Here is an 18,964-nt window from a genome sequence, read left to right as displayed (position 1 = left end):
GAGAAAACCAGACTTCTACACCTCCTCTTGGCTCTGTTATCAGGAAATTAAGCCCGTGATGTGAGACTTTGGCCACTCACAGGTCATTTCAGAGAGAGGGCTTAAAGCCTGATTAAAGCCTGATTCAATGGTGGAAAAAGTATTACAGAAAAAGTTGCCATTCCAGCCTTGGCAACACCTACCTACACTGCAAAGCATCCAAAAAAAAGGAAGATGGAACTACCAAAAAGAGAGTCTAGAGGAGAGTCTGACAACAAACTAGATAAAACACGTTTTTGGTGAGGTGTTTCAGAGATGGAGAGAGAATGTTGCTAACAGTTTAGCATTCTGCTAATTGGGGCTCATGGCTGTGACTAATTCAAGTTCATGTTAATGTAGCTAACTTTTGCTGGAGCCTCAAATCCCAGCATGTCATCTCAAAGGGCTTTATAGGCACGGACCTTCAGCAACTTGAATTCATCCAGCACAAACCCCAGTGCAGGGGGTCTGATCCTAGACTGCCTGCCCCTCCCTGTTGGATCAGCAAACTTTCAGAGTCATGACACAGCTGGCCAGAGACTGCTGTGATCCCCGACTCTGGGGTTTACGTTGGCTGAATTGTAGTTGTTACAGCTGCTGACTGAAGGTCCGTCTCCAGAGCTGCTGCCTGCTGTGAAGACGTCTGTTGTGGTTTGATAAACAGAGAGAGCCAGATTGGGGCAAGGAGGGGCTGCATGCAACTCGACAATGAGATAAGATTTTACCCATTTTAAATAGTAAGATTGGGAAACACTGGGTTACTGTATGAAGCATGTGCATATGTCAATGCTCGTCTGGTGGGAGGGGCTTGAGACAGAGAGGGGAGACGGGACTGCAGCAGGGGATACTCCCAGATATACTCTCCATACCCAATACCGAAAGTGTAGATATTTCTAAAATTAGTCCTTGATTTGAATATTAATGTACTAGTGTCAATGTGGTTAATAACAACAATAATGCATCATTATCACACCAGATCACATTGTGGCCACATTAACACGTTTCTCACGTTTTAAATCTTAAAAGACAACAAGAACTGTTCATGTTTAAACTGCAGAATTAATCAGTATTTGAAGAGGATAGCCTAGTACAACTGGTACTACTTATACTAAAGAAGTATGTACTAATAATTAAACATTAAATGTTAGTTCAGGTAGGACACAATATCAAGCTCAGCTAACATCCTAGCTACATCAGCGAATCTTTATGCAACCAATTGGGCGAATCTCATTCAGGGCGCCTTACTTAAACTGCTCTGGCCTGCCTACTGTTGCTGCTTCCTCTTCAAGCTGCTTTGCAACCTGCCTCCACCCTAGCTCCTCCTTTTCATGTTGTATCGGACTTATTAATGTCATTTCTGTTTGTCATTGATGTTGCTCTGACCTGGTCCCAGGGAGTCTTTGCTGTCTCCCTGCCTTAGGCTTTCCATGTAGGCGCTTGGAAGGGCAGAGAAGTGTGCTCTCTGCCTTGAGGCTTTCCACACACATGTGGAAGAGGCTTTCTATATACTGTACTGTACAGCCAAATATAATACTGCAAATGAAAGTAAAGTTTTCTTTAACTAAAGTGGTCCTGACTGAATTAGTATTCCCCAGCCACTTTGCACATCCCCCAGGCCCATGCATTTCATCGAACTATCCATACTTGCCATTCTCCACCAGTCTACCAGATGTCCTCAGACATTTCCACCTGTCTCAGTCTCACACTCCCAGATCCAACCACTCTCTCCTTTCCCGCAGTAACCCCAGCATCTGGGAAAGATCCCTTCACCTGACCCTCCCCGCCCACATTCTCACCTGCTTCCCGTTTTGCCTCATCAGCCTAGCAGAATACAACTGGCCCTTCTCCACTCATTCCATGGAAGATTGTCAATGTTGCTTCATGCCTGGGCCAACAAACCAGTACCTGCCTGCCTGCGGGCTTATGTATCTTCACTTCTTCAATAAATTACTGAACTGTTCTTGTCAACCTGGTTTGTGTGCCCTTCCCTATTGCCTGGCACCAATGCGCCTGACAGAAACATTCACATAAAGTACAATTGGCAGGCAGTTTTGTAGCAAAAGGGATCTAAAAGTCTGTGTTCAGAATGTTTATGTGAAAAGCTTAGTGTTAGAGATAAGACTGGACATGTATGACTGGATGGTACAGTAGCCTACTGTATGTCGAACACGTGACTATGAAATGACTTCAGTGCCTGCCTGACTCACTGGCTCCTATTTTTTTCCTATGAAATTCACTTCTTGTAGTTTGATCTATTTGACTGATATTGGCTTAAAAGCCACTGGCTTAAAAAAAGATTTCAAAAAATAACCAGGTAAATCAACAACTGAGCCAAAGCACCACAGCTCTGCGATATTACATGCACCCATCTGTGAGGTTTCTCTGGAGTGAATCATAGCTCTTTAAAGAGCAGCAGCTCACCTTAATGGAAAGAAGAATGACTAACAATTCTTGCTGAGCCACAGTAATCATCCATCAGGGGATATTGCAATCTATTGACAAAATTTAATAGTCCATCTTTCCCTCTTCAAAGGACTAAGTACACTGAACACAATAATAAGAGCCCTGAAGCAAGCAAATACAAACAGGAACTGGTAAAGTAGTTAACCACTTCTGGATTATTAAATCAAACACATTTTCCAAACGGTTATTTTAGAAGTTCTTTGCCCTTTATCCCTGTTTTTTTAACCGCATGCTCTTTGTCTCTCAAACTTTGTTTTTATTTTTGACATCCTCTATCTCTCTGAGGCCAAGCAGATGGTGATGTCCAGGCCCGCAGCTGCCAGCCAATTCTATCCTCTAATGGAAGCCCCTGCAAATACACTCAACACTGCTATCATCCCAGACACACACTCACAGGACCACAAAAGGTTATGTTCCACTTAACCCGCACACATTACAGTGATTGTGTTGCTAATGAAACCGTGGTGATTAAAAATTAAATTCCTCATCATTCACATGAATTAGAAAAAAAAATGTAAATGCTAACATTAAAGTCAGGTTGGTAGGTCCCTGATAACGCGATGACATTTATTGAGAGACACAGTTTGACTCAACAATCAGATGACTTCTTTTAATTAGTGACAGGCTGCTGAGCAACGTTAATGCCCTCTTGGAACATGTGTTAGTATGTGTGTTAGTCGTACTGCTGCTGTTGTGGCAGTATCTTTCATACAGTATGTTGTCTGCTATAACATGTCTGATTTGCTACTCTTTTATTTGTTACTCTGCATGCACAACTAAACTCCCCTCTGGATATGCATAAAGGCATAGAATAATCAAATGTAATAGTATTCATAGGTACAGTTAAGTTCACATCTTATTTTCTCAGCTCATAAGTTAAAATGTTCATATGTCTTATACTTCTTTTTTATTGAGTCACTTCTTACTTGTACTAGGATCCATTGGTGTACTGGCCATGTTGCATGCTGGGACAATATTTGTTGGCCTCAGCATCAGTGGGCTGATGGGCCGTCAAACGATCCGTAACGTTTTTACCAGCCGTCTGGCCCTCTCTGTGTGCTTGTTATTCAGGGTCAAACACACAGAGACAGCGCCAGGCTTTGAAGCCAATGTGATATGGGTAGCCAAACAGCATAATTACAACTTCTGGGTGTTGTCACGTGATGCCATGGGGCCCAAAAAGACCAAAGTTCGGGTACAGCATTGGAGGCAGGGCCTTGTTCATTCCAAGTTGCTCAGTGGTGCCTGAAGTGAAGAAAGTTTGACTTCCAGGCATAAATTCATCAAGATCCTCCTCATTACAGGGCCCATAGAGCAAGCGCACTACTGTGTCCTTTAACTCTGGCTCCAAACCACATTGTCAGGCTCACTCACATGAATGACAGTAGGAAAATAACCGTGGATTCTGCTATTAGTGAATGTTACAACAAAGACTTGATGATTTAAATTGAGCTATTTAAGTGCTCATACTGGGAAGTCGATGTACCTAAAAATAAAAATAGATATCTGCAAATTTACAGATGTCCCTTTCCCATTGTAAGTCAAGTGACGTGACAGAAGTTGTAATACCACTGGTTCCAAAGTGTGGCGCTGTTACTTTGGGGCCTGGTATGTCAGTGTGCTGCATGCATTTACTGTGACTGGGCTAGGCTCTACTGTAGCCTACTCCATTGCTACTGTTGTGGCTGTAAATTAAACAAAATCATTAAAATTCAATTGAATAAATTGTTTGTGTCAGAACCCCCACAAGATATACCATCGTTCAACATTTGTAGAGTCTAGAGGAGCTGCACTATTGAATTTTTTCATCCCTATTCAAGGTAACATTGATGAACAGTGTCTACTGTGGACACCTTCAGGTTTCTCGATACTGGAAAAAGGCCCAGCAGAGGCTGTACTTCTTGCGACAGCTCAGGAATCTCAACTTGCCTCAGGAACTGCTGATCATGCTCTACACAGCCATAATCCAGTCTGTTCTCTGCACATCCATCACCATCTGGTTTGGATCTGCCACCAAACTGGACAGTAACAGACTGAAAAGGACAATCAGGTGTGCAGAGAGGATTATTGGTACTGATCTTCCCTCCATTGAGGACCTGTACATGTCAAGGGTCAGGAAACGGGCAGGAAACATCAATGCAGACTCCTCACACCCCGGGCACAATCTGTTTAACTCCTCCCCTACAGTAGGTGCCACAGAGCACTGTTTGCCAAAACCATCAGTCACAAAGACAGTTCCTTCCCCCTTCTGATGAACTCATAACAGTCACAGAGTGGCAGGACAAACAACACTGTATCCTTGTATATTGTATATTGTATATATATATATATATATATATATATATATATATATATATATATATATACTTTTTTTTTAATTTGATGTATAGTTGTATATTTTTTGTATATTGTATATTCTGTATATTCCACTTATTAGATTTGAGTACTTATGTCAATTCTGGTACATTAATAAAATAGCTAAATAAATAAAGCTGATTCTGATTCTGATAGCTGTATTTATTTTAAGATTTTTTTTTAAATTTTAAATAAGTAAGAATCAGGAAGAATGTAAGATTTGTGCCATTTTAATTTTTATGAAAGATAATAAAATAAGTGAGAATACAATGGAGTGTTTTAAACTTCAAACATGACACTTTTTTTTGTAAGTTAGGTAACAACCTTCTGGAAAAATGAAAATGTATGCATGTAAATTCACTGGTATAAATCTAAATTAAGCATCTGTCTAAGGTCATGCCTCTGGAATCCTAGCATGTACTTAGCTGTCTTTTTGCATATTTTATTATTCATCGACTGCTGTCTGTGAGCCAAATTGTCCTCTGGAACACTAATTAAAGCTCTATCTACTGTGTTCTTTATGTTTCCTGCATGTAGTACAAATTGCCTCACCAGTAGAGTCTTTTTTGTGGCCCATCTCAAACTGGATGCCTCTGTAAAGTTCCCTGGAGATCAGTCCGTAGGCTACAATCATCACCAAGCCTGGGATGGCGAACAGCACGAGCAGCAGCATAATGTACCTGCAAGAGACACACGAGAGAGATAAAGATCCCAATGTCCATACATTCAGGCACGTATGTAGCCCCAGTTTGTATCTCTCATGTCCAGTAGTAATGTATTACTACTTCTTGTTTTTTTCTCGGAAAAATAAAAACCTGCAGAATGTTGTTCAGCAAAATTTACTGTTGTTCTGAGGATATTTCCAAAATCCTCAGACACTAGTTAAACTGTCTTGATGAAAAGAACACCCCGTCTTTTGCATGATAAAAAGAGGTTTTTGGCAGGTTTCCCAAGTGGCTAGTCCTTCCTAATTAATAACAAAAATGGTAGCAAGGAATGAGATATGTTTTTTTATTTCCATACAAATAATACATTTATATTTTTATTGCATTGTGTGAAATAATTTTGTATTTTTCACTCGTGTTAAGACGTCGACCACAAACTACAACCTGGATGGGGATTTTTATCTCTGTTTCTCTTTTTAATTGTGCAGCAGACAAAGCTTTCTTTCATCCAGATGGTAAGTCTTCACAGATTTTGGGAATACCTTCATAACCATAAATGTTGAAAGACTACTTTTTTCTCTCTTTCTCAAATATGATTTTCTCTGTGCATCAGAATTGTATTGTAATCATAATATGTGTATATACTACACCGGAGACACAAACTGGTTCTCGCACCAATGCACAAATTCACACACCCATAAGGAAACCTGCAGTCAGATAAAGACATAGAATCAAACACAAAAGTACTAAAATACACACACGTACAAAAACATAATTTTCAGCTGTACACACATATACACAGATCTTCACTGAGATGACTGAAATTACCCCAAAGCCTGTTCCTTCTTGGTCCAAAACAAAAACAAAGAGCACATCCGTCTGTTCTCTTCATCTGCACTAATGTCTCCACAAAAAACACCCAAAAGACAGATAGTGAGAACTGCTGCAAACAGGCTCCCGGTTCAAACATGGAGGCAAATGAGATGCTTCAGTGTAGCGTGCCTTGCTGAAAGTACACACATACACACACACACACACACACACATTCGTCCCAGACACAGGTCATCTGAAGTTTATTTGATACAAAACAGCACATTGTCCAGATGGCGAGGAAGATGGATGATCGGAGTCTAAATTTTATGTTAAATTGCATTTTATGTGCTGTTGTGTTACTCTGGGAATGTAACTGGCAATGCTCAGGGAAACAGAAAATATCTCCAGTCAGATTTACAACACACCAAACTTCTCCGTGAAGAAAATTACCAAGTATCCAACTTTTCGGAGAACTTGTTTGAACTGACCCTTTTCTTGTTATCAGAAGATTCATTGGTGTGTCATTGTAAAAGGAAACACGGATGTTATGATGAGAAAAAGATCCAGTTTAGGACAAAGAAAAGACACTGTGGTGTACGGACACTGAAGAAACTGCATGTTTGTGTCTGTGGTTTGGACGTTCTCGTTGATCTCTATTTGTTCTTGTACTGATTTTGTGCTTTTTAATCTGTCAGTGAGATGTGCACCTTGACGTTGGCATTAACCAAAACTATTTCTCCACTTCCCCTGTTCATAATCAATTGTGTCTACCTATCTATCTGTGAGTAGGACTGTCTATACATGCAGCTGTATTTGTCCTCCCAGTGGATCGATGACAAATGATTCAACCATAGACTAATTTTTCCCCTCTGTGTAGCCCCAAACATCTAAATTTTTAATGTAGTGTATGCATACATAAGATATTCTATCCTCTGTTATGCAAATCTCACCATATCTTACTTGAAAGCCGAAGATAAAACTAAATTACACTATCCAAATGAGCCATCTTTAATTTATATGTATGGACTACTGTGTTTTCTCAATGCATCTTTTTCTTCTCATCACTTTGATATAAAATCAGGATATATTAGAAGTACTTCCTTGTTAAAACTAAAAAATATGAATATGATATAAATATTAAATGAGACGATGCAAGTTTTAGAGGAAAAAATGACTGAAGCTGTGTAATAAAATGTACCGTTTGTCAATTCTTCACAAGGTCTTTGTTGCTTTATAGCTTTATTTGGTCTGATATAACCTGTAGCAAATGATGGCTAATGCTGACGAAAGCAAACCTCAGATGGATGCTGTGTGACTGACATTAATGAGTGTATTTACTGACTTTACAGCTCTTTTGTACTTGTGCTCCTGTTGCGCTACATTTAAGCACGTCAGATAAATGTGATATGTACTGTAGGGATTTTGTCTGAGTTCATGGCAGCTTTTCTAAAAGTAAATTGCGATGCATGTTGGGGCAAGCATGACGCTGTTGATGCCGTTCAACGCAACACTGACACACTGGTTTCGTGAGAAGCTCTCCTCCTGACTCTCTCTGCCCAGAACGAGCTTATACATCACAGCGTGATCTCATTCCTAGTCATCATTTTTGCCGCAGGGCAGAAGCCCTAAAGTAGGTGTTAGCATCCAACACCAAGCTGTTATTCTAACACCGACACCAAAACAGCTCGACTTGTTAATTACTGTTGGGCAGTGTTAATGTGATGCTAACAGTTAGCCCTGTTACTGTGTATGCGACTCTGTCCCAGGCACAGAGCCCCAGCCCCACTGAAGTAATCTCATGATAAAGCCACCTGGTCTCCCTCTGAAGCTCTTGGAAACCAGCCGTTCTTTCATGCTGGCATGATATGCAGCCTGTCACTGGTATTGTTTAATTGCCCCCAACACAGTGGGACAACAGCGAAGGTTAAGGGGGGAGAAAAGTCTAAGTAGGGTGGGTGGGAGGGGTACTGGATGAGTTCAACAGCCACCAACATTCACCCCGGAGACCGGTGTTCACTTCCCATTTGAATGTAAAGTCAAACCCTGTTCTTTTTGTTCTTAACCCAACCCCATGCGTTAAATGACAAAAACATCAATTCGCGGCGTTGTACCGATGTAGTGCGTTTATTTTGAAAGAGGCTGTAGACAAACTGTAAATTTCCTGTTAAAATAGAAGTGTATTTTGAAAACAGACAATGCATGTAAGAGAGCTGAAGCTGACACGGTGTCCCAGAATGTCAACCACCAACACACCCTGGGTACCTTGCACGCCAGATCTCCACGTGAAACTCCATGACCAAACATTGATATATGATGAGGTCAGAGTGGGAATGTGTTGGATAAACAGAGAGGGAGATGCTCTGAGCGAATCAATACGCTGCATGCAGCTCTGCAGTGAAATTAGATTTTAATCACTTAAAATAGTCAAATTTGCGGTAAAGATGTAGTAATTGAACAAAAGTGCAAGATCATGTAGAATTCACAAGGGATTGGCATTAATTTACATAATCCTGGTGGAACCGGGGACTTTAAATCAACTGACTCAAGACAACCTTGGGAAATACTGAAACTGAATGTGTCATTATCCTGTAATCACCACTTGTGGCCACAGCAGCTGCTGTTCAGCAAAAGTTTCATAGAAATTCTTCTTTTTCACTTCCTTTTATAATGAGAAAAAGAAATTGCTGCAACATTTACTGATTATACTGAGAAACTTAGAAGATTTCTTTTCACATGGTTGCAGGTAAACAATCATTTCGACCAAAATTGTGCTAAAGGTAGCCTATACTATGCAGGATTTTCTTTAACACTATGTATAGTTTCATATCAGGAATCCCTCTCAATCATCAAATGTAATCCACTCAAGATGTGTGGCGGCGTATCTGCAGAGATCCCTGACCTCTGTCAGCAGGCATTCAAGAGGAAGAGGCTACAAAAATGGCAGACGCAGTGCAGAACAACACAAATATGGCGAAATGCCAAGCGGACAGAGCTTGTTCCCAAACAAAAGTGACTCTGGGGTGGAAAGGGATGAAGAACAGCACAGAGTTGGCCTGTTTTCTGTTGGACAGGGAGGTACTGGTGATAGTTAGCTTGCTGGGAACTGCCCATTGGTTCGACATCCCATTGTTGTGACCATATTAAACTCATTGTTCTGAAGTCCGTTCCGAAATCATCATGATGCCCTGTGGTTAAGGTCTGGTTAGGTTTAGGCACAAAAACCACTTGGTTAGGGTCAGGAAAAGATCATGGTGTGGGTTAAAATGAAAAAGAAAGTGACAAACACATAAGCCGTGAGCCTGCTCCGCCTCAAGCCGGTCGCGGCGCATCATACGCCCGCCGCGAGCCGTTCAGCACCGCGGACAGTCGGACTAATGGGATGTCGAACCAGTGGGCTGTCGAACCAATGACATGGACCCAGCTTGCTAAGGTATCGGCTTTTCTGTTACAGAAAGGTGACATTCTTCAATAGTACAGTGGTTTGCAGTGTGTGTACAAGCAGTGTAGCAAGGAGGGGGCATACAGAAACAGACAGTTCCTGCATAGTTTACCTTTAAATAATTGGGACCAACAAACACTCACCAGGCCTGCTCTGCCGTTGCGACCGGCCACTTGTGGCGACACTGGTGGGCAGTGGTGTTGTCAGGACGCTGAAAAGACTCCAGGTGACTGATGATTGGATAGGGGATCATGATGATGAAGGCCAGCACCCACGTCGCAGCAATCACCCGATAGGCATGGGATCGGGTCTGCCACACCCGTGACTTCAGGGGATTACAGATGGCGCTGTAGCGCTCGATCGCTATGGCAACCAGGCTAAATGTGGAGATGCTCACTGATATTCCTGCAGGGAAACAAAACAGATTATTTAAAGAGCAAGTAAACACACAGGCTATCTTTTCTTTTTGATGAATGAAAAGTTATTGCCGCTCTGTGCTCAGAATAGAGCCTTGGACCAGTAATAAAAAAAAGTAACAAAAACATGTTTGTTGATGTTCACGTAATATCTGCAATCATAACTGAGAACAAAATGCGGTGGCCCGTGAAGATGTGCTTGCAAATGAATATAGCGCGAGATGGGAGGTGGGGACGGTTATCTGAGCTCCGGTAGAAGGAATCATGTTGGCCTAGTCCACTGATGTTATCGGCCATCTCCCTCCTGACAGGGCAAGACGGGAAATTACTCTTTACCTTCGTTATCCAAGTCCTCAGCAAGAATACAGACTGTGTGTGTGTGTGTGTGTGTGTGTGTGTGTGTGTGTGTGTGAGAGAGGGACAGCCAAGCCAAGCCAGCCCATGACTGTACCAATAAGGGCAGCTTCAGAGCAGATCCCTCTGAATCAAAGAGCAATCTCTAACTTTCACATTATCATAATAATGTTGCTATTAATCTCTCTCTAACTTCATCACTCCTTTTTTAAATTTACTCCTCCATTTTCATGCACTCTTCATTTTCATATTACCTTTTATTCCTCCTCACAGTGGAGTGTAAAAGCAGACAGCAGAGACAAGTGTTGTTGTTTTTATCAACGGGGTTTTGCAAAGTGTCACATGACTCATGTATCAAGCAAAATAAATGCTTTTATTATTCTGTACGTGTTATCAAACGTTGTAGTATTCATTGCACTAAAATGAGGAAGTCTACTGAAAAACCAAAGCAATCATAAGGCCAGATGAGAAGTGCATCCAAACTAAAATACTTGATAGCAGGGCGATATTGTGCATTTATGCCAGACCAAAAAATGCAGTCTGAAAGAAGTTGTATTCCCTTATAAGATTTTCTTAGAAAGAAGAAACGTCTCCATATTCACCAAGGATATTAGGCATGATGTGAAGTGCATACAAGATAAATACTGCACTATGGAGTGGGGATCCATTTTGTGGCAGACTTAAAGCGCCATCTGAAAGCATGTGTATACCCTGTAACTAAGAAACTTCTCCATATTCACCAAGACTATTAGGCATGTTCTCAAATGTATACAACATTATCAAAACACCTTGATAGCAACGCATCATCTGACCATGACGGAGAGGGAATACATTTTGAAGCAGGTTAAAAATGTAGTCTGAAAGAATTTCTATCCTCCTATAATTTTTGCTAGGAAAGAAGAGACTTTATATCCACCATGGAAATTGGGCAGAATGTGAAGTACATACAAATTATAATACCTGATAGCAGGGCATAATTTGTGCATTACAGAGAGGGGATGCATTTTGTGTGTAGACACGTACAGAAGGATTAAAGCATTTACTTTGACAGATGAGCCATGTATTACTTTGAACAACAATACTAAAACCATAAATTACACAAATTACATGCTGCTATTTCTCATTTACCTCTTGTAATTGAATTGTAGTAATGTAGGTCCACCTTAATTGAATGCATGCATTTGCCTGTGGCCAGGAGCAAGGAGCTGTTAATTCTGTAAAAGTGTCAGACTGTTTAGTTTGTCTAGTCTAATATTTTGTTTATACATGTCTGCCTTGTGTGCCTTGGTGATGTTTTATTCTGCTGTTAATCCTGCAAGAAACATCAGAGTATTTAATTTTAATATTGTTTGATGCAACCGTCACAGTGTCCACAGTACTTTTTTATTTACTGTCTGTCATTTTCTGTTTAACTGTCTGAGTTTTGTCCTCTTTCCTTGTTAATTTAGACGCTGAGGAAGCAGCTGTTATATGCACAGACTGCAAGGTGTTGTCTATAGAAAAGGAAAATTTAGGGTGCGTTCCGCATTGCATACCTTTTCTTGAGTATGCAGTATGCACACAATCGGGACATACTACTTTCTCATTACATTACACCCTGAACTTTGACCCTCTTGCTTTTATATCCGTTACCTTGGAAATAAAACAAACACCACTTACTGAGTTCGCCAGGGACGGAATTCAACCCAGACAGCTCTGCTGTTGTTACTTTGCAATGTGTGTAGTTTAACTTTAAAGTTATAACTGCACAGACTGTGGATTCTAATATATTATATTTGTGCAGCTCTCTGTGGTTGTTATTTTCACAGTTACGTCCTTTTATTGTTCGGATCGAATGCAATGATTGGCCGAGCGTCCTGTCTGTCTTTCCCATGTAGAGGCCTCCGACTGACGTATCCGCTCGTGTAATGCAGCTTCATCCTGAGCTAAAAAGGGACAAGGTGGTAACAGAGTTTCTCCTGGACAGGTATTTTTAGTTTGCCTCTAATGTAACATAGGCTAGAACGTTATATATGACAACACAGCATCCAGTTGCTAACAGCTAACATTAGCCTACTGTAGCGTAGCCTCTGAAACATTAACGTTATCTTCCTTGTGTATTTCCACTTACTAGTAACGTTAATGCTACTATCTAACGTCAGCAGTCATCACTGACTCTGGTTGAGTTTTAAAACTCCAGGGTTGCATTTGACTGTCTGAAGGGGGTGTAGGCCTTTGGAGTTGTGGATGTTCAAATCACAAGTGCTGTGTGAAATGCAAGAAAGGTAAGAGTAGCTTTAAATGCGCTGTCATCCATCACTGTAACTTCTGACAGCTGTCAATCAGTTGTCATTGAGCTGTCGAGCTGTCATAGCTTACTCGATGCGATGCATGGTCAGCTGTGCAGAGGATTGTGGGTCAGAATAGCCAGAATAACATGCTGGCTTGCATACTGCAAAATCGGACCGGATATAGTAGAACATCCATTTTTGGCATAATGCATTTGATTTATTGTAGACTATGTTGACATGTTAATGCGCTTTATTTTGTTAGCTAAATGTTTTTGTTTTTTTTTAATTTATTCAATAGGTCTATCATAGAAATTCAACACCATATACAGTTTTGTCTTCACCTTCCATTCACAAGACTGGAAACTGGAGGCAACAAAGCTAGTCCTGGCAAGACAAGGAAGAATCTTAAGCCGTTTGTTGACAGATCATGTAGATGAGAGAGAACTCATTACTGAGAGGCATGGATTTTCCCTTGATGTAAACCAGGCAAATTAACCTAAAACTGACCAATGAACCTCCTACAAATTGGGAAGCTAATGAAAATGATCTGTGATGCTGTTCAGTGGTAATCTATACCTTTTGTAAAGTGGTGGTCAGGAGGTCAGAGAACGTGTTAACTTCTTGAGTGCTGCTTGTTTCCCTGGTTGTTGCAGTTTAGGCTCACAAGCAAAGAAAATCAATAAGAATGGAGCATTTGAATGGAGTTTTATTTCAGTCGTAAAACAATGAGGCTGCTGTGTCGCCCCCTTTTAATTTTCTATTGAATGCCAGTCTTTTCAAGGCAACATAGGATTATCCTAATAATCAGACTGAAATGTAATTTTCTTTCTATTTAAATCACACACAAAAAAATGAAGATGTAGGCAGTGATTCAGTTTTGTCAGATCTGCAGGCAGGCTATTGTGGTATAGTTTGTTCTGAAAGAAGATGACAGTAAAAAAGTAACATTAACTGCCATTTTGAACAATTTTACTTTGAAGTGCCGTACTGTATCACCAAAAATTAAGAAAGATATTTGATGTCTTTGTGTGTCAGGAAGTTTTGTCTTTCCCCGCTGTGGAAAAATGTCTGTACATCAAAAGACAGCAGTTTCTTTTGCTGTATCCACCTCAACAATTACAAAGACTGACTATAATGAGGTGCTGCTTAGAAAATGGTTCTTATCGAGCCATGATTGCTGCAAGACATGATACAGATATCTAGGGCTGCAACTGACAGTTTTTGTGATCATTAATTTGTTGGTTGTTTTTCAGCTGATTGAATAGGATACATACACTCATCTGCCACTTTATTAGGAACACCTGGATAACTGCTCATTATGCAAATAGTTAATCAGCCAATCACATGGCAGCAACTCAGTGTCTCTACTGGGATTTTCACACACAACCATCTCTAGGGTTTACAGAGGATGGTCCAACAAAGAGAAAATATCCAGTGAGCAGCAGTTCTCTGGGTGAAAATGCCTTGTTGATGCCAGAGGTCAGAGGAGAATGGCCAGACTGGTTCAAGATGATAGAAAGGCAACAGTAACTCAGATAACCACTGGTTACAACCAAGGTCTGCAGAAGACAATCTCTGAACCAACAACACGTCCAACCTTGAAGCAGATGGGCTACAGCAGCAGAAGACCACACCAGGTGCCACTCCTGTCAGCTAACAACAGGAAACTGAGGCTACAATTCACACGGGCTCACCAAAACTGGACAATAGAAGATTGGAAAAACGTTGCCTGGTCTGATGAGTCTGGATTTCTGCTGCCACATTCAGATGGTAGGGTCAGAATTTGGTGTAAACAACATGAAAGCATGGATCCATCCTGCCTTGTATCAAGGGTTCAGGCTGGTGGTGGTGGTGGTGTAATGGTGTGGGGGATATTTTCTTGGCACACTTTGGGCCCCTTACTACCAACTGAGCATGGTTTAAACACCACAGCCTACCTGAGTATTGTTGCTGACCGTGTCCATCCCTTTATGACCACAGTGTACCCATCTTCTGATGGCTACTTCCAGCAGGATAACGCACCATGTCACAAAGCTCAAATCATCTCAAACTGGTTTCTTGAATAAGACAATGAGTTCACTGTACTCCAATGGCCTCCACAGTCACATCAGGGATGTGCAGCCGACAAATCCGCAGCTATCTGATGTTATCATGTCAGTATGGACCAGTGTCTGTGAGGGATGTTTCCAGCATCTTGTTGAATCTATGCCACAAAGAGTTAAGGCAGTTCTTAAGGCAAATGGGGCCCAACCCGATACTAGCAAGGTGTATCTAATAAAGTGGGTGTATTTTACTCTGTCAAAAATGTTAAAAACTGTTTCCCAGAATCCAAGTAAGCGGCTTCAAATGTGCTTGTTCTGTCCAACTAACACACCAAAACCCAAAGACTTTTCACGAACAATGATATAAACCTGTTAGCTGCCTGGCATCTTGTGTGGATGTGTATATGTAAGACATATGGATATGAATATTCATTAAGAGGTTTCATTCAAGAAGTAATGGCGGATTCTCAGTCTTACAAAATGGTGAGTCACTGTTGTAGATATGGAAATCCTAAATATGAAAAAAGTCTCTAGACTTTGTTTGATGAATGTAATGGATCTCCATGCCACAGCAGGCATTAGCTGAAACATTTGACTGAGTAATTCTCCTTGATAGTACATTTTTAAATTAATTTTCTTTCTTCTTTTCTTCCCTCTTTTAAAGTCTTGGCACTGATTCTGAACTAACATTTCTTCTGAAATCTATTCCAAACACATCTTTCCATATCTCTACTAAAAGTCCCAGTGGTAGATGTACTTCTAACCTCCATCAAAAGGCGAGTGACCTCCTGTCTGCAAGTGTTCACCCCAAAGCACTGAAGTATGCTTGGGCCGCCAAAAATTAGGTTAGATATAAAAAAGCATTTCACTGCAAAGTCCACTGAAAAAGGGTTACAGAAAAAAACACACACTATAATCTTACACTGTACAGAACATACTGTATAACCCTGCTCTGTCAAAATAATGATTTATAATATAATAATTTATAATGCCAGCCCTTACCACTAATACCCCTAAATCTTATCATATAAAAACTGCAGTGAAACAGTTGTATTTATTCTCTTTAGATGTCCTAGTTGACCCACAATAAACAGTGCAACAACCTTAGACATTTGTTAGTTTGATCCAATAATACTAACAATAGAGATGGATGCTGCTGCTTCCACTGTTCCCTTGTTGGGACTGTATTCACCGTAACAAATATTGATTTTTTTAATGCTGCTTTTCTAAAATCACTGCATTACCTGCAAGATAAATAATTCTTCTAATTTACTGAAATGCCCCTGTCATATGATTTATATTAAAAGTTAAATGAATGAATGAATTTGAGAACATCAGTACATATGAAGCTTAAAGGGATCCTGCATTAAGACACTATAATTAAAGCAAACATTTTAGGGGCAGAGAAACTTTCTCATAGTTCTATAAACCCTCTTTTGTTGCATCCACACTGCAAGAACTCAGTACAATCGTAGTTCTTAGAATGCCATTTTGAGGGACTTTTAAAGCTCCTATTTCAGAGTAGATACTCTCCAAGCACAAGAGGAACCATGAAGGACGTAAGTGTATGGTGAGTGGTCAAACACAGCTAATACAGTACCGGCAACTGCCCTTTTGAAGAAAACAGTTAGCTGTGTAAACAACAGACAGTACAAAACACAATGAACAGCTCATAACAGAAAAGGGGAAGAAAACACAGATAAAATGGACTGACAGAAAAGTCACTATTTTAATGAGCATATATGTGCACATGTGATTTTGACTTATCAAAGTGAATGTGACGTTGCTATACCAACCACTGGCCAGCTTACACTGGTGTTGCAAACAGGCCAGCCATTAAGAAATATCAGTAGAGGGGGTTCATTCAATCTTGAAGAACTGAAATAATGTACCGTATATAGCTGTCAACTCTCTGTTGTCCAGTCATCCTCAATTTATGCAATTCCAAGACTGTTTTGGGGCCCAGAAATATTTAAATACACCATTTTGTTATAACAGGTAATGTTCCTTTTTCTCTCGCAAAAATTTAGTGCAACTATGGGTAATTATTTGGCCCCCTTTATAACATGATAGCATAACACGGTTGGTATCAATGGATACCTAAGATGTGTCCATGTCATTGGTCTGACAGCCCATTAATCCGACGGTCCGTGGTGCTGAATGGCTCCCGCTTGATGGTGCGTCGCGACCGGCTCTGGGTCAGCTGGGAAAGGCTTGAGGCGAAGCAGGCTCGCAGCTTATGTGTTTGTCACTTTCTTTTTCATTTTAACCCACACCATGATCTTTTCCTGACCCTAACCAAGTGGTTTTTGTGCCTAAACCTGACCAGACCTTAACCACAGGGCATCATGATGATTTCGGAACGGACTTTGGAACAATGGGTTTAATATGGTCGGAACAATGGGATGTTGGACCAATGGGCTATTGGACCAATGGACAGTTCCCACCTTAGATCCTCTAGTTCGATATGATACCCATGTCTCCACTGTAGCTTTAACATTAAGCCTGCTACAGCAGGTTTTCTTACTAAAAATTAGTCTTCCTCTTTTTTTTTGCCTGTTCCTTTAGTTTTCTTGTTCTCTCTGTACCCTGGCTTCTCGTTTAGGAGTCCCTGATTTTGGCGAGGCATGCTGACTTGTCAGGTTGCAGTGTGCCTCACATTTTTACATCAGCAGCACTTAGTTAGTTTTGCACATCGTGCACCTGACTGATGTCAGATGGACCGCACCATTATTTATTATGTAAATACACATAACTTGTATTGTGAGTGATATAAATCAGTAAGTAAATTGTTGTACTTGATCCCAGTTAAAGGTCAACCAAAGATCTTTTCACAGGCCACCCCTTGGCCTTGGGTTGGGGTCATCTGTACCCTTTGACCCCCCTGATGGCGGGCCTGGTTGCAGATGCAAACAGAAAAAAGGGCCCTTAAATGTACATATGTAGTTCTCTGGGGAGCTCATGGCAGTTCCTCTCAGGAAGTCCCCATAACTGCTTGGTCCATAAACGTCTACAGCGTTTCAGGAAGCAATTTTTACCAGAATTCTTTTTAATTCATTTATTCGTTTTAAGATTTATTGGGGGCGTTTTCATTGCCTTTATTGATAGGACAGCTATAGAGAGACAGGAAAGGTGGGTAAGAGAGGGGGTATGACATGCAGCAAAGGGCCGTGGATCAGAATCAAAATGAGGCTGCTGCAGAGGACTCAGCCTACATGATGCACACACTCTACAAGGTCATTCAGAGGTCGCCCCCACATTTTTCTTTTTTAAACTCAGCTTTTAGTGATTTTATTTTCATTTTTAAATGTGACTTTGTTCATATCAATTCTTCAGATAAAAAAAAATGGATGACCATTAATATGAAAGATAGTAAAATAAACCCTGTATGGAAAATGCATATTTACGATTGGTTATTTTCGTATATTTTCTGTGTAACTGATGCTCTAAATGAAATATTTGTACTTGATATGACCAGTCTTTGCAGTTTATACCTATTTAACAATTCTAGCCATATCAACCGAGCCCACATCTATTTCCCAATCGCTCCTTCACTTATGTATGCTTTATGTATTCTCTTCAAAAATTCCAACAATGGAACAAAAAAAGTAGTGCCTTGTATCCGAGTGTCTATTATACTACATAGGCAAAAGTGAATGTGTGAACAAGGAAGCCATTTTTGACGTGGGTATGAATGTAGAGTATGATGGAAAATATAGAGATAGAAAGTCTGCCCCGCCACTCCCCCTTCTCTCACCCATGAGGTAGGACACTATCTTGCACATGGCAGCTCCAAAGATGAAGTCCTTGAGGATGCTGGGAATGAGGGTGAAGGGCATGCAGAAGACGGCCATCATCAGGTCGCTGACGGCGAGCGACAGCAGGAAGGTGTTGGTCACGGTGCGCATGCGCTTATTGACTGTCAGCACCACAATGATCAGCAGGTTGCCAAACACACTCAGGAAGAAGATGAGCGAGTAGAGCAGGATCCGCAGCGTGTGGTCATCATCTGGTATGGAGAAAGGCAGGAGAAGAGGATATGTTAAGTGTCCTGTTTTACATGATGATCAACATAATCACACTGATTGATTGATCCTGAAAGCCTGGAGCCATTAGTGCTACTTCTGTA

At 40.8% G+C, this 18,964-nt stretch overlaps 1 protein-coding gene across 1 annotated transcript in view; it reads right to left on the bottom strand.

Moving 5' to 3' along the window:
* The window catches only part of cckbrb (cholecystokinin B receptor b), a 44,215-nt gene that overhangs the window by 10,199 nt on the left and 15,052 nt on the right, over positions 1-18,964 (bottom strand). The window contains exons 2-4 of the mRNA XM_033616460.2: positions 18,593-18,844; positions 9,897-10,158; positions 5,389-5,516 (exon numbers count right to left, since the gene is read on the bottom strand). Of these exons, the coding sequence (XP_033472351.1) occupies positions 5,389-5,516; positions 9,897-10,158; positions 18,593-18,844 (642 nt within the window). The remainder of the gene's footprint in view (positions 1-5,388; positions 5,517-9,896; positions 10,159-18,592; positions 18,845-18,964) is intronic.

Source organism: Epinephelus lanceolatus, chromosome 14 (assembly GCF_041903045.1).
Source record: "Epinephelus lanceolatus isolate andai-2023 chromosome 14, ASM4190304v1, whole genome shotgun sequence".
Lineage (NCBI taxonomy): Eukaryota > Metazoa > Chordata > Actinopteri > Perciformes > Serranidae > Epinephelus > Epinephelus lanceolatus.
This window is presented reverse-complemented; position numbering and strand designations above follow the sequence as displayed.